The sequence below is a fragment of the Pinus tabuliformis genome, chromosome Q, assembly GCF_031772625.1.
Source record: "Pinus tabuliformis cultivar Carrire ecotype Pingquan chromosome Q, CPIR1, whole genome shotgun sequence".
In the NCBI taxonomy this organism is placed as follows: Eukaryota; Viridiplantae; Streptophyta; class Pinopsida; order Pinales; family Pinaceae; genus Pinus; species Pinus tabuliformis.
The window spans coordinates 105,668,019-105,683,970 of NC_142296.1; the positions used below are offsets into that span (position 1 = coordinate 105,668,019).

General features: G+C 38.5%; 1 protein-coding gene across 4 annotated transcripts in view; it reads right to left on the bottom strand.

The window, feature by feature from the left end:
• Window positions 1-15,952, bottom strand: part of LOC149218453 (NAC domain-containing protein 54-like) — a 297,338-nt gene that overhangs the window by 157,242 nt on the left and 124,144 nt on the right. For 3 of the 4 annotated variants that reach the window (XM_089384057.1, XM_089384056.1, XM_089384054.1), the window contains exon 3: window positions 55-393. The exons of the other annotated variant lie outside the window; for it this stretch is intronic. In XM_089384057.1, coding sequence (XP_089240183.1) covers window positions 55-393 — 339 coding nt within the window. The remainder of the gene's footprint in view (window positions 1-54; window positions 394-15,952) is intronic. 4 annotated transcript variants of the gene reach the window in all.

Below are 15,952 nucleotides of genomic sequence, written 5' to 3' on the forward strand. Positions count from 1 at the left end.
CCATGCAATCAACCTTCCGAGAAGTAAGGGAGACATACAGAACCAACAACAAACCTGTGTGTGAATTGTGTCCTCATCAGCTGCTACACATGAAGGGTTTGGAATAGTGTCATCCAGCAATATGTCTAACCATTTATTAAGTGGTGCACTATCTCCAGTTGTATCATGTAGAATCTTGGATGATATTTTTGATGGTAAATGTAAATTTGCATCAATCCCCTCCACTGGCTTTGACGGATCTTCTGACTGCACTTCCATGTCACCAGTGTAACCAGGGGAGGGAATTTTCATTGTAGGAGATAAATCACCCTTCCCAAGTGGTGCCGTGTACTTTCCTCCACTTTTTGTACCAAGTCCACTCTTCTTGAAAACACGACATAAGACAAAAGCATTCTGCAAAACAAAAGCAAATTAGAGTCAATAGCCGCTTCAGAGACCGCTGATAATTATAATTCCACACTTATTCATGAACATTACTTAATTAAAGGACTTACATAACTTCTAGACTCTTAGAAAATGGAGAGAAAATTATAGGCACTACATCAGTGCGGTCTGTTATTCTCTAAAGTTGCATGATACAGGGAAACTGGTACAAGTTTCCAAAATGGAAATGTGTAGGAATCGTGAACCCTTTAAATTTTGGACATGGGGAAACACAAAACACACACACACACACACAATGTCCAATTTTTTAAATAGCACATTATATTGAGACTTTTCAAGAAAGCATTATGAACAAATGAGCAAGAACATTTAAATGACAAACATAAATGACAGTCAATGTTCCACCATCACGTATATTGTGATCCTCATCATTAGTATCACACTTTGCCTCTTACCAGGCCTTTGCCTCTACCTTGATCCTACATTGTGATTTTGATCACATTGATGGAGTTTGATGCTGCTAACTTGGAGTTGCTTGGATGGTTGCGAGTACATAGTCATTCTTTGCTTGGAGATGCTACTTATTGGTTCAGTTGGTGTTCTGGGTTGGAGAGGGCTCAACTCTTCTTTGGTGGATGGTTATGGTTGAAGGTCTTCTCATGATTGTAGGTGCTATTTTCACGCCTTTGGATCACTCTCTTGACATATGGATGTTTGCTATTTCATCTTTCATCTCTTCATGTTACATCCTCTTCTTGGAGCATCTTAACGACTTTTTATGTCGATGTTATGATATTGATTTGTCACTAGGGGCAGGTGACATACTACATAGTTTTTGAGTCTTGGATTTTCATCCATTGGATTTTTGTTATCGGGGCATACTTGATGATCAGATGCCATTGCACTTTCTCATGTCCCCTTCTCTTATGTTGTTCATGTGATGGAGTAATGTGTGTTGTCTTGGTTTGTGGACAGTGGAGCATTTCATCATATGACGGGATCTTGAGATATCATCACCAACATGGCCAAAGAACCTAGATACCTACATGTGAAGCTTGAAGACAACACCATGTATGCAATAGAGGGCATTGGCAGCGTTGAGCTTTAGATCGACTCAGGGGGTATCATGGATGTGCACCAACTGATGGTGTACCAGGGTTGGAAAAGAATCTCCTATAAGTTTAGGCCATGGCGGACAAAGGACTAGAGTTCACCTTCATGAGAGGTGAAGTAGTTGTTAGCTTGAAAGGAGTTGATCACAACAAGAGGCAAGTAATTGGGAGCAAGGATAACAACCTATATTTGTTGAGAGGACGGCTGGTGAAAGCTCTTGTACTAGAGAGTGACAGCCAAAGAGAGCTTTGGCATAGGAGGATGGTACACCTACACTACAGGACTCTTCCTTTGTTACGAATGAGGTTACAAGTTTTCCAGAGATCAGGGTGGAGCAGGAGGGAGTGTGCAAAGGGTGTGCAAAGGATCGAGAAGGAACTCACAATGCCTTACAAGCCTCAGCAGAATGGGGTTTCCGAAAGGAAGAACAGGACCATAGTGGGAGTAGTGAAGGCAATGATCTATGATCAGGACTTGCATATGGTTTTGTGGACAGAGGCCTGCAATACAACTATTTGTTTGTAGATCACGAGTCCTCACAGAGTATTGGAGGACAACACTCCTAAGGAGATGTTTACAAGAGTGAGACCCGAGGTGAGTCATTTACGCATCTTCGGCAATCCAGTTTATGTCCAAATTCCTACAGAAAAGAAGATAGAGTTGAACCCATCATCAAAGAAGGTAATTTTTATTGGCTATAGTGAGTACTTCTTGACCACACATGTGTCAAGGATCATCTTCATCATGCAGCATCTAGATTATCATTGTAATCCAAATACTGCAACCATGTGAGCCTTTATTGTAAAAATGATTCTAGCATGACTATGAAGCCATGTAAAAACATCTACCTAAGCCTATGATTCTTAGCAAACACTTTCACTCAAGAGAGTTTTTCACCCTCCGCTAATTATTTGTGTTTCTGAACCCAAATAATTGGCAGAGTTTTTCTCCCACACATACCCCAAAGCTAGAGTGGGGCTTGATGGTGTCTTATGTGAGTCATAGTATTATCAATTCTATGTATTTATCATACTAGATCATCTACGTTGAGTCACAAAATTTGGTTAAGTCAAAAGGTCATGTTGTAATTGTAAAATTCCCCTTTTGTATGGGATGTTCATGTAATAATTATTGTAAAAAGTGTTTTCTAGGAATATTTCAGGTGGATGATTAATCATAGTTAGACATCATTGCCTAAATATTTTGTAGACCCACTTTGAGGGTGAAAATATGTCTAATACCCTCTAGTCATTTTATTTATTTCTGTCAGCAAATGGCAAAATTATTAAGCCAGAAATTAATCAAAAAATTAAATGAGAGAAAATTAAATTCTCTCCAAGTGTAAAAAACTATATAAATTGATGAGGTACTTTTTCAAAGTCAAAAAACAAATGGCAAAATTATTAAGCCAGAAATTAATCAAAAAATTAAATGAGAGAAAATTAAATTCTCTCCAAGTGTAAAAAACTATATAAATTGATGAGGTACTTTTTCAAAGTCAAAAAATTAGAAAGGACTCATTTCCAGGGCAGAAAGTCTCACTCAAATATTTGTTGAGCCAGAAAAGAATATTTTCTCAAGAAAAATTGATTTTTTGGGTCAAGCTGGTTGGTTGAATGCGAGAATTACAATAATTCTATTTTTTTTTAAGATTTTCTAGTGGTCCTGTTGACCATGTACATGTCGACAATTCCAAGAAGCAGGGTATCAAGAAATGGATAAAAAAATTTAGTGATTATCATCATTGTAATCCCAAATACTATTATTTTTATGGTAAAAATGATTCTTGTATGATTGTTAAGCCATGTAACAACACCTAGGTAAGCTTATGATTCTCCTCAAAGGGTTTCACTCTAGGGAGTTTTTTAACCTCCCTAATTACTTGTGTTTATAAACACGATTAATTGGCAGAGTTTTTCTCCCAGATACACCCCAACGCTAGGGTGTAACTCATTGACAAGGTCTTAGGTGAGTCCAACTGTTATCGAGCCAATATATTTTATCATACAAGATCATGTCTCTTGAGTTGCAGAATTTGGTTGAGTCTTAAGGGGTTGTTTCTATGTGTACATTTCCCCTTCTATGGGTTGATTATTGTAATACTTTGATGTAAAAGTGTGTTTAGAAATATTTTTGGTAAATGGTTCTTCATAATTAGAACATCATTCCTAAAATATTTTTTAGATACACTTAGAGGGTGGAAAACTATTTGTAATCCTCTCTTGGGTCTATAATTTTGTTTTCTAGCAAATATAAGAATAAATTAGCCATAAACTGTCAGAAAATAGAATGAAGGGAAAAATTAATTACCCTCCAAGTGGAAAAATTATCCAAAAAATTATTGAGGTTATTTTCAAAGAAAATAATTCAAGTCAAAAAGAAAGCCATCATTTTCAAGGAAGGATGGACCAGTCCAGAAACTCGTTGGGCCAGAGAAAAATATTTTCCCAACAAATCGAAATTTTTGGACCTGACAATTAATTATTTTGCACAAGTAACGATAATTCTGTTTTTGAAGATTCTCCAGTGGTCCAAAATTAAAAGTTTGATTCCTCTAGCACAGTAATCAAGGAAAACCGAATTCTTTTGGAGATTTGTGCCAGCTAATCAAGGGGTTGAATTTTTTTCACAAGGATCAAGCCATGGATCGAGCTACTGGTCATTATTTTCCACCTTGAGCGATTGATAATTCTCATTTTCCTATATAAGGATGCTTTCTAGCTCCTCATTGTCATTTATCTGACGATAATCCAATGTACTGAGCTAAGCTCTTTTGGAAGATTTTTAATAAAAAATCTTTGTGGTTTCATTTCGAGGTGTGTCTCTCATGATGATTCATGGTATGTGTTGAATCTTTTTAATGCTCTAATTGTGTTCATTATTGAAGGTTATTGTTCCATAGCCAATGGTTGGATTATTTATTAGCACAAGTATCTTGCCTTATGTATTGGGCTAGAGTAAACACATTGAACATAGTAGATCTAACAGGTATCTCTAGATCTCTAGTTTTCTTGTGTCAAACAAACCACTTTGGAACTAATAATATATCTTTTAATTGTGAAGAGATCTTCAAGTGATTCAACCCTTGGGCAACCCCCACGCACATCGACTTTGAGGTGACCACACCTTGTTTGGACTTTGAGCTTATCTAACAATTTGTGGTGCAGGGATTTGGCTAGTACATCAAATAAAAATTATTTCTATCAATTATTTTCAAATTTCTACTTGGGCTAAAAAGATTAATTTGCTAATTAAAGCTTAAATTTAATTGTGAATAGTGTGAATAATTTGCGAATAATTTTGTAAATAGTTTTCTAACCCTTGTATATTATTTTTCTCTTTGTAAATAATATTTTGGGGCTTTTATTTTAAACTTTTCTAAATCTAGTGGTTTGGCTCTATTTATCTAACTTGCAGGTGCCATATCTTGAGGATTCAACGACAAATGTAAAGTCTATGTGTCTAGCCCTCACCTAGCCTAGACAGATAGGGTTTGGGGCCTGGGCCACATATTCAGCAGCCAACCTTAGAAGGAGTCGACCATCCTTTTGGAAGATAGCGTTCGGCCAAGGAAGGTTGATCCGGGCCTTAAAGATCTTGATCTGCAAGACCCAAGTCCCAGAAAATGCAACGCCTAGCCTCTTTGAGGGAGACGCTAGCCTTAGAGGGCTTATTTGCTACAGGAACTGGGGTTTTTCACAAGTATTTTCCATTTGAAGGTTTGGTAGATAAATTTTGGTGGTTGAAATCAAATTTTGTGGTTCATACTTCACTTGCTTGCTTGACTAAGGGCAGTCGCAGGGTTTTGGAGGCGCCTATTAGGCCTAGTTGCAGCCCTATCTAGGCCAAAGAAGCCTAGTCGTAGCCTTGAGAGGGCCTAATAGCCCTAGCCGTAGCCTTTGTTGACTTGAAAAATACTTCATTACCCATTTTTGGCATAAACAATTGGTTTTTACAAGCTTAATCATAATTTTCTAAGGGTTTCAAGGGGTTTCTCAATGAATATTTGCCATTGATCGATAAGGGTTTGAACTTTCTTGGTTAATCAATGGTTTTGCAGGGCCACAATCCACTTTCAAGAAGTTTTGTGGGCTAAATTTAGCCTTTAGTCTTAGTCCTAGGCCTGGAAGGCCTTTTCTAACTTAGTCGCAAGGGTTTTTTGGGCTATTAGCCCTAGTCGCAACCCTAAAGGGCCTCTGGACCCTAGCCGCTAGCTTGATTTATCATCGAAACCGATTATGGGGCTAACAAATTTTGTTTGCAGGTGTCCTTGAAGGGTTTTATCAGTTGTTTAGAACTCAAGATTGGTTTTCAAGGGCTTATACTTGACAAATCAACCTCCCAAGCCTAGTTACGAGCCTAAGAGGCCCCATTTCCCCTAGCAGTGAGGGATTGAGTGGCTACTCCTTTGTTTTCAGACTAACATCTTGTGGTTGCAAGTGTTAGGGAGCCTTCATTGCATCTTTGAAGCTTATCCAAGCATCATTGGTGCCTCAACTTGGCATACTTTGAGATTAGGACACAAGGCCTCAAGGGTTTGGTCTCTCTTTCTCCTTGTTTTCATTCTTTCCTTGACTATCATAAGTATTCAAATCTGAAGCTAATCATAACAGTGACATAATTTCATAATAATCATCTTGAAAAAGCCTAAGAACACTTCCTAATAAGCCTAAAAACCTATAAGATTGACTCACATTAAGTAAAGGCCTATTCATCATGGTTATTGCCTTGTTTGCAAGTGATTTTGGGACCATCTTCACAATAATAAGTGGACTGATCTGATTGGCATGAAATTCTTTTGAAGTTTGGTGCATCATTGATAAGAAGAGCATTGGTTAACTAATCGCATTTGTCTCTTTTTTTGTCTTGAGGATAAGCTAACTCTTGCATCTTTCTCTTTGCATTCTTGCATCGTTGCATTTTGTCTCTCTTCCTAGCATCCATAGTTAGTTAGATCAAGGTTGCGGGGGGAGCGCCACCCCCCTCAAATTACTCCTGAAGCATGCTCTACTCGGGAGCGACTCGGGAGCATGCTCCCTAAAAAACATTGCACTCCCTATTTTTTCAGGAGCGAACAAGGGAGCAGCCGAGAGCGCCTGCTCCCTAACCGCTCTCGTTCACTCCCGAAGCAATTCCCGTCAACGACAAAGGCGCACGACAGACGAGCAAGGGAGGGGAAGGAAAAAATGAGATAAAAGGCCCTCCTCCCCTCCCATTACTAACCATTTGCACATTGACAAAGCAAAAGAGGGCTTTTGGAATTGGAGCTTGAGTTGAGGAGGAAGATTGAGAGAAAGATTGAGAGGATTGCTTGGGAGCTTGCAAGGGAGATTGGAGCTTAGGATTGAAGGCCAAAGAGGTAGGATCTAGACTCTAATCTAGCATTTGTGTTTTTTTATATGTTTATTTCTAAATGAAAATGTTCTCCTCTCTTTCCTATTCCCATTCCTCAATTTTTTTGCAAGCAAGAAACTATAACTCCATCAAAGAACATCATGGCTACATGGCTTGCCAATCTCTTGATGTTGGTTCCTTTTTTTGTTATTATGGTGATGGAGAGTAGAAGAAGGAGGCTTGATCATGATGAAGAGGATGAGGAAGTGGGTTTTCGTGGATTTGAAAACCCTAAAGAGGAGTAGTACCTTGGTGAGGAGGAAAAGGAGAGTGGAGTTGATGAGGGCACAAAAACAAAAGCACAAACACCATTATGGAAATATGTTTCTAGGTTTTGAAGCAGGGAAAGGGGGTTGAACCACTAAATTTACATGCCTCCATTGTAAAAAAACTTACACAGGTTCATACACCCGTGCTAGAAAACACCTCTATGGGAAAAGTCCATGGGATGGAGATAAACAAGTAGGAATCAAACCTTGTGTGTGTGTGTCATCACCACATAGAGCCAAATACAGGGAATAAGAGGAAGCGCAGAGGAGGAAGTAGTACCTTGGTGAGGAGGAAAAGGAGAGTGGAATTGATGAGGGCACAAAAACAAAAGCACAAACACCATTATGGAAATATGTTTCTAGGTTTGAAGCAGGGAAAGGGGGTTGAACCACTAAATTTACATGCCTCCATTGCAAAAAAAACTTACACAGGTTCATATACCCGTGCTAGAAAACACCTCTATGGGAAAAGTCCATCGGATGGAGATAAACAAGTAGGAATCAAACCTTGTATGTGTGTCATCACCACATAGAGCCAAATACAGGGAAGAAGAGGAAGCGCAGAGGAGGAAGCCCAATACAGAGCTAAAAGATCAAAGGGTTTCACACATGATAGCCCACAATCACCTAGACAAAGAACACCGTCAACATACTCCAAAGCTAGTGGATATGGAGGCATGGGAACAAACATCCCTTTAAGGCATAGAACCATATCAAATTTCCTTGATGCAGGGTGTAGGAATAATGTGGATGCAAAAATTTACTAGTTTCTCTATGCATGTGGGATACCATTCAATGTTCTTCACTCACCTTATTGAAAGCAAATGGTTTATGCCATTAATGATGCCCCCAAAGGATACAAGAGCCCTGGGTATGACAATGCTAGACCCATGGGACTTGATCATGAAAAAGCAAAATTAACAAACGCTTTGAGTAGCATGACAAATTATTGGAATGAGCATGGGGTATCCATTGTATCTGATGGATGGACAAATGTAAAAGGAAAGTCATTGATAAATGTTCTTGTCGTGTCTACTAGTGGTGCAATCTTCCTTCTACCATATGATTACTCATAAGCAACATGCATCACAAGTGTTAAAGATTAGTCTTACAACAAATACAATAGATGTGCAAAAACTTGTTGGCATGTTAGTAGGCTTCTGAATTAAGCGAAAGTTCCAGACACATCGTTACACCATACAGCACTAACCCCGCATGCGGAGCGTTGGAGCCACTACTTACTCCTCAAAGAAAAGATTACAAACTCTCAAGGCTGTGCGGGAGGAGCTGAGGTGAAAGTCCTTTGCATGTACAAATGAGGGGATATTTATAGCCAAAGGGGTGAAATTGACTATAATATGTTGAGCATGCACCAGTGTTTATTTTCAGTATTTACATTGTAAATAACTTGTTAGGTAAAATAACAAGTAGGTAGGAATAAATCAGATAAAGTGCATGGAGGGTTTCTAACTAAGTAGACCTAGAAATTTCAACATTCGGTCACTGGTAGCAAAAAATACGCAGTTCCCGAGGGAAACTAGTAGTCAGCTGTTGTGTCACTAGCAGCAAAAACTACGCAATTCTTGAGGGGAACTGGTAGTCAGCTGGCGGGAGCTTGGCAGCAAAAACTACACAATTCCTGGAGGGAACTGGCAGTCAATTGTTGGATCTTGGCAGCAAAAATTGCAGAATTCTTGGAGGGAACTATCAGTCGATTGTCGAGACCTGCTAGTGGGAAAAATGGCGATGATGCAGGGAGGCTGGCCTGTTGGTCACCTCTACGCAGTTTCTGAGCTGAGCAGACTATTGGGCAACAGAGGACTTGCTCATGAAAACTGCGCAATTTTTTGGGTGAGTAGTCAGCCAACTGTTGGGAGGGTTGGCTGGAAAAACTGCGCAATTTTCTAAGGGAGACAGGGACAGGCACTGGGTGTGTGTCCGACATTTCTGTGCAATTTTCTCAGTCAGCGGAGCAGTCAAGGTCTGCAGCCTCTGCGCACTTTTTGAGGGGAGTCGATCTTGAGGTGGTTGCCGGGTCAAACTCTCCAGTTGACCAGCATGAAGGTTGATTGATTTGCTTGCGGACAGCGCAGCTTGAAATGGCTTGCTTTGTGCTTCTGCACTGTTCTGGGTGACAGTCGATCGGATTGATGGCGAGGTGATGGTCTGGTTGTCAGAGGGGAATCCAGTCGTCAGAACTTCAACAAAGTGACTAAGTGACTGAACGAGCGAAAGATGCATACGTGATCTTGCAAACACAAACTTACATGACTTGACGACGAAAGGGCTCAAACCATCCAGAGACATATGCCCAACATCACTGACCGACGGTGTAAATGACAAGCACAACACTTGTGATTGATCGTTGGTCAACCGTGATGACGCTTGTGCGACAGTGAATGTGACTCTGTGTGTGAGTGCAACAGATGTTTTCATAGCGAAAACAACAAGTACACACGAAGCGAAGACTTTGAGTATAACTAGAACATGGTCACAAGCATAACTTTGACATCAACATGCAAAACCTTGGGTGAAAATGAAGATAATTTTCACCATGAAATGATCAAGCAAGGTGGGTGCGAAGACTCACACAAGCTCACGGAGTGAACCCGAGTGTGTGCAGTCATCAAGTGAGACTCTCAAGGGAGGCTCCGAAATTGGGTGCAGGCCAAAATTTTGGAGGGTGGTTGTAGCCACTACAACAATTATATAAAAAATCACTTCCAATTCGCTCCCAAACCAAGAGCTTTTGAAAATCTTGCTCCCCACTTCCGCTCACACTTCCAAGTAACCAGGAGTTAGATGCATTTGTTAGTCTATTCTTGCATCGTTTATCATTGTTAGCAATCTCATTATTCCAATTGTGCTTGTTGCTATTGTGCTTAAAGAACACTAAAGCTTCTTCTGTTCCTCATTATTTCATAACATAAGTGTAAGAGAGCCATTCTAATTCAGGGATGAGCATCTTGAATGATTGAGTAATTGGTATTGCTAATCTTATTTCATTGAGATAAAGTGTTCTCTAAAGTGCTTCATTTATTTGCTATTTTCATCTTCTAGTCTTGTGTAACGTTGTGAGCATCTTGATTTCAAGTGGTTTAAAATTGTCATATTGGAGCATTTTACAAACCGTAATCTCATTGAAGCAATCACTCAATTGCATCTTCATTCTAGGATTACAAGTGCAGTTTTAAAATTTACCTCCAAGCATAGGCTTGGTTGAAAGAGAGATAGGACCACCTTCTTCATCCAAATTGAAGAGACTAGACCCTAGATCGCAGTTAATACTTTCTTTTGGAACAATAGAGCAAAATACTTTGGGGTTTATTCATGGTGGTGTTCCTCTTCTGCTTCTTGTGGTAATGTTTTCTGAATCGTGTGCTTAATACTCTACTAGATAAAATTGTGTAAGTTACTATTTCATTAGTCAGTTGCTCCATTAACTATTTGCAAGGTATCTAGCATTAGTTACTGAGTTTTAGAGAAACATTTCAATTTGATCTATCTAGCAAGTATCTCTAGATTTTGAGAGTTATTATGTTATTTATGCCTTTATTGATCTAATAATTTGATCTTAAGTGTGTAGAGACTTCTGGTATTCAGATCTTGGGTGTCGGGAAGTCTTTGGTTAAACCAACCCACTCTCAAGTCAAGAAAACTCAAGATCCCATCTTGTTAAATTTTGAGGCTTATCCAATGTTGCACGAAGCGGGAGCGAAGCGGAAGCGTTTTTTTGGAAGCGGGGACGCCGAAGCGTCATTTTCCAAAAATCTAGGAAGCGAAGCGTCCGCGGAAGCGTCTGCTATATATATATATATATATATTTTATATTTTTTTGCATTTATACTCAAAACAAACATCCCAAATACCAAATTAATTGTAGAAGACATGAAAACATGCATATTTTTGCATAAATCAAGATAGATATAACATCCATTGTACATTAATGATCTAGAATCTAGATTCTTCTCCTCTTGTCTAGCCTTTGCCTCTACCTCGATTGTCTAGGGATATTAGTCAACATTGCCCAATTTTGATCAAACTACCTAATTCAAGACTTAAAATATGGTAGAAAAAGCTTAACATGTTTGATCGATGATTTTGACTTGATTGAAAGGTAATTTTTTGCTAAGGGCGTGCCGCGTGACAAAGGAGTTCAACAATTAACACCACCAACACCAGGGTACATATAGGGCTTGGTGCTCTTGATTAAATGCTAATCGCATACCTTCATACTTGATATAATCTAATGAAATGCCACAATCCCATTGATCCTGAATACCTGAAAACTGTTAAGTCTGCTGAATTTTGAATAGGATATGAAATTCTATTTTCTCCATATGAAGTCCAATGAGGCTGGAACCACTCTCAAACATTCTGAGTCATTTCATGGTAATGTTAAAAATTTAAGTAAAAGGATGAAAATGAAAAATAAAGGAGAATGTCACTTTTACTTTAAGAATTTAACATTACCATGAGGGAGCATCTGCTATATTTATATTTTTTTTTGCTTTCATTTGTCACCCTAACCCAAGGTGGACCCACCCCCAACAAGCAAACTCACCTAAAATTTAAAAAAAAATTGAAAAAAAAAACGATTTTCTAAATGCTTTTCCGGAAGCTTTTCTGGAAGCGTACGGAAGCGTCTGGGAAGCGTCTGGGAAGCGCCGTACGAAGCGCGCTTCGGCGCTTCGGAAGCGCCAGCGCTTCCAAATTTCCAGGAAGCGTCTAAAAATTTCAGAAGCGCGCTTCCGGCCAAGCTTCCTAGGCGCTTCCGTACGGGACGCGCTTCGGGGCTTGGAACCGGGGGGGGGGGGGCGCTTCGTGCAACACTGGGCTTATCTAATGATTTGCTTTGCAAAGATTTTGGCTATTGCTCATCCATAAAAAAAAAAATTCTCATCTATTCCAATTTATTTGTGCAATAAAGATAGATCTACTAATTAGAGCTTGAAATTTATTGTGAATATTGTAAATAATTTTTCTAACCCTTGTAATCATTATTCCTTGTATGTATAGCCTGTTTGGGGTTTTATTCTCTCATTTTCTTTGTAGATTTGGAGGGACGACTAGAGATTTGTCATTTTGCAGCTGCCATACTTCAGGATCAAGACCAGTTTGATATTTTTGTAAGCATTGGCCCTCACCTCGCCTAGCGGCTAGGGTTTGGGCATCATTGCACTTTGAAGGAGTCGTTCAACTGATTTGAGGGGGGAACAAGGGTTTTGACCCTTGATCTGGCCTCTTAAAGCCTAGATCTTTCATACCCAAGCCTATTTTCCTCAATGCTCTATCAATTTTAGAGGCCGCAAGCCCTATAACAGTTATTTTCATTACAAATCAAGGTTTTCATAAGGGTTTATCATTTAAAATATTTTGCAAATAATTTTTTTGGCATGATCTGACTTTGGATTGTATTGCAAGCTCATTGCAAATTTTTCGAGGGCTGAAAAGTATGATCTCCAGTGCCATTTGAAGTAGTCGCAAAGGGTTTTTAGGCGAATTAGGCTTGGTCACAGCCTACAGGGCTAATAGGCCAAACTAGCCTAGTCGTAAGCATTGGAAGCATCACAAATTCATTACATTTTATCTCCATGCTAATTTGACCTTGTTGCAGGCCCAAATAGAATTTTTGCAAGGTAATATCATTGGTTTTTCATTGAAAATTTTCAATTATAAAGTTTTGATCGATTGAATGCTCGTTGTATTTTATTAGTGAACTAATTATGGTTGATTGCAGGACTAATATCATCTTGGGAATTCATTGGCTCATCAAATTTTCCTTTCTAACCCTAGCCGCGAGATCTAGAGGCCCTTCTAGCCTTGGCTACAAGTATGAATTTGTGGTTGCAGGTTAGTGTGGCTCTTTGGAAAGGGTTTCAATGTTATTTCAAGGCCAAAGCATAAATATTTGGGTCATTACATTGATATATCATTCACCAAGGGAAGGTCACAAGGGTTTAAAGCCTTGATCCTTCTCCATAATCATCTTTTGCGGACTATCATAACAATTAGATCTGAAGCATTTCATTGCAAACCCTAATCACAGGAATAATCATAATAATAAGAGCCTAAAAGCATTCAAAATTGTCACATAATAATCACAAGAATCATAGCAAGTATCTAGGCCCTTGTTTCTTGCCTTTTTGGTGACTCATCTTGTTAATTATGGACTGATCTTGACTAATTAGTAAACTACAGTAGACTGATCTCATCTTTACAATGGTTTCTCTAAGGTCTGATGCGTTTCTTCTAGCTTTGAGGTTAATCATTGTGCAATATTGTGTCATCTTTAATAGCGACAAGTAGTAGATTAGCATTTGTTTTGGTTCTCTAGTGATCTTGTCAGGGGTAAGCCTTTGTCTTCTAGTTATGTCACTAACCATCTTGTTAAAGGTTGAATAGCATGATTACAAGGTTGCATTTCATCATTTTAAATCATTGTTAGCAATCTCATCTAATTGTGCTTGTGTAATCGTAAGGTTCCACCTATTCTAATTGTTATATTACACAAGTGAAAGAGAATCCTAATAAGCATGTATAAGTAATCAAACACCATTGCAATCATTGTTCCATTGAGTAATTTTGAAGTGCTTCACTAATTGCAATTGGTATCTTGTAATCTTGGGCTGATGAGTGATACTTGAATAGTTTGGTTACAAGTGGTTTGACATTGTTCATATTGGAGCATTTCGCATAATTTTTATCTCTTTGAAACTATAACTTGGTCATCATCTTGCACTAGCATCCTAGTTTAGATTGCATCCTTAGCTTGTTGAATAGAAAGTTAGGGACACCTTCTCCATCATTTAATTTGAGAAGTTAGACCCCCATTCATGGTTAACACAGGTGATCTTGCAATTCTCTTGTGGGCAATCCCTTGTAGGAACGAAGGAACTTGGGTGGTTAGAGGTCCTGGGGAGGTATCGTTAAAAAGACTGTAGCCTCCTTCCCAACACTTCTTTCTACAACTTTTTTTGTGACTAGCTTCAAAACAATTGAGGAGAAGGCTTGACTTAGATTAGGCATTTAATTAAAAGTGACCAAGATCTTGCATTTCCCATTAGTTTAGATCTTGCATTCATTCATCATTGATCATTGGTAATTGGAATTGTGGGCTAAGTTTATAATTGCAAGTTTATTGTGTTTGGAATAGCATATTTTATCTTCCTTGAGATTGTCTTTCCTTAAAGTTTACTACTCATATCTCTGATTGTCCTGATATTTTTCTTGGGCTAACATTTCCTAGCAACATTGCTAACCTTATAGCTTCATTTGCCATTATGCAAGTTCTTAATTTATTGTAACTGAAACTGCTTAAGATATTTGCATGGCAGAAGAATGGTCCATCTAATGATCAAAGACGGCCAAATATGCTCGAATCTACCAATTTGGTGCATGATGCTCCGCCTTAGCTTGTGATGCCCTTCATGACGAGGTTACATGCCCTATGGTGAAGAAAATTTGGGATAGTGGAATGGCGGGGACAAGTGATCAGATAAATATTATCGATGATGAATATCATTTGCGAAGATTGGATAAAAGTAAAGGAAAATAGTCGTGATGTTAATTCTCTTACATCCTATTATAATGTCAATAACTTTAGTGAAGAAAGGATATGATATCTGAGTTGTTTGGTGAAAACCTACTCCAGAACAAGTCCTAGATATTGCAAAAGATAAAGGATTAACATATCAGCAAAGGAATAGAGAACAAAGTGATAATCATATTTCCCCTCGATGTTCTAACCCTGGTGTAAGTTCTAGTTCTGGATTGAATATTGATTTGGGAGGATGGTTAAATAATGCAAAAATTTGGGTTCCTGTCACCAAGATATTAAAGATTCCCTCTGTGAAGAATAAACTATTAAAGGCCATTGAAGCTCCTCATGTTAATGTTTATCATGAACAAGCCCCTGAAGTTGTCTATCAAAATGCCCCCTTATATTTGCAAACTTTGGCTTTGTATAACAACGATCATCAGTTGTTCTTCATTACTTTACTTGTTAATGGGTTTTGATTGTATAATTGCATGTTGGACTCTAGTGCTTCTACCTGTGTTATGACCAAGAGGGTCATGGAATACCTCAATTTGATTCTAAGAAGATTGAAATTCATGGGTTAATTGAAGATGCGTAGGTACATTTGTTGCTTTACCCTGATATAATGATTGCAATGGACATTGTTGTAGTTGTTGTGTCGAATGCTTGGGGTATGTTGTTATCTAGGAAATGGGCCTTTGATCTAGGAGGGAGTATTCAGAAGAATTGGCCATATGCTACAATTCCTTCTCCTAGAGGTAGTGGATTTGTTAGACTTAAGAGAGAGCCCGAAAGGAGATTCCATGTTGAAGACCCCAAGAGTCCCCATAATGAGATCATGTTGGATCAACCTAACCTTGGGAATTATGCTATTTTGTCTAACTCCATAGTTCCCTCAAATTTAAAGGTTTATGAAGTAGTTAGTGATTTAAAGAGTAAAGTATGGTATACGAATTTTGATGGTACATTTTCCACGTACGGTAAGCGTGTTGGAAGAGTATTGAAATCTCCCCTTCGCCATGTTTTCTAATTTTCCTATAGATTGGAATTTGAAGCTACTAATAATGTGGCTGAATATGAAGCCATGTTGTTAGGTCCTTAATTGGCGAAGGATTTAAAAATTAAATCGCTTAGTATCAAGGGAGATTCAAATCTTGTCATTATGCAAGTTAAGAATAAATTTAATTGTAAAAATGAAAGATTGAGGAAGTACTGGAATGCAATATGGGACACTATGGAACTGTTTGATGTT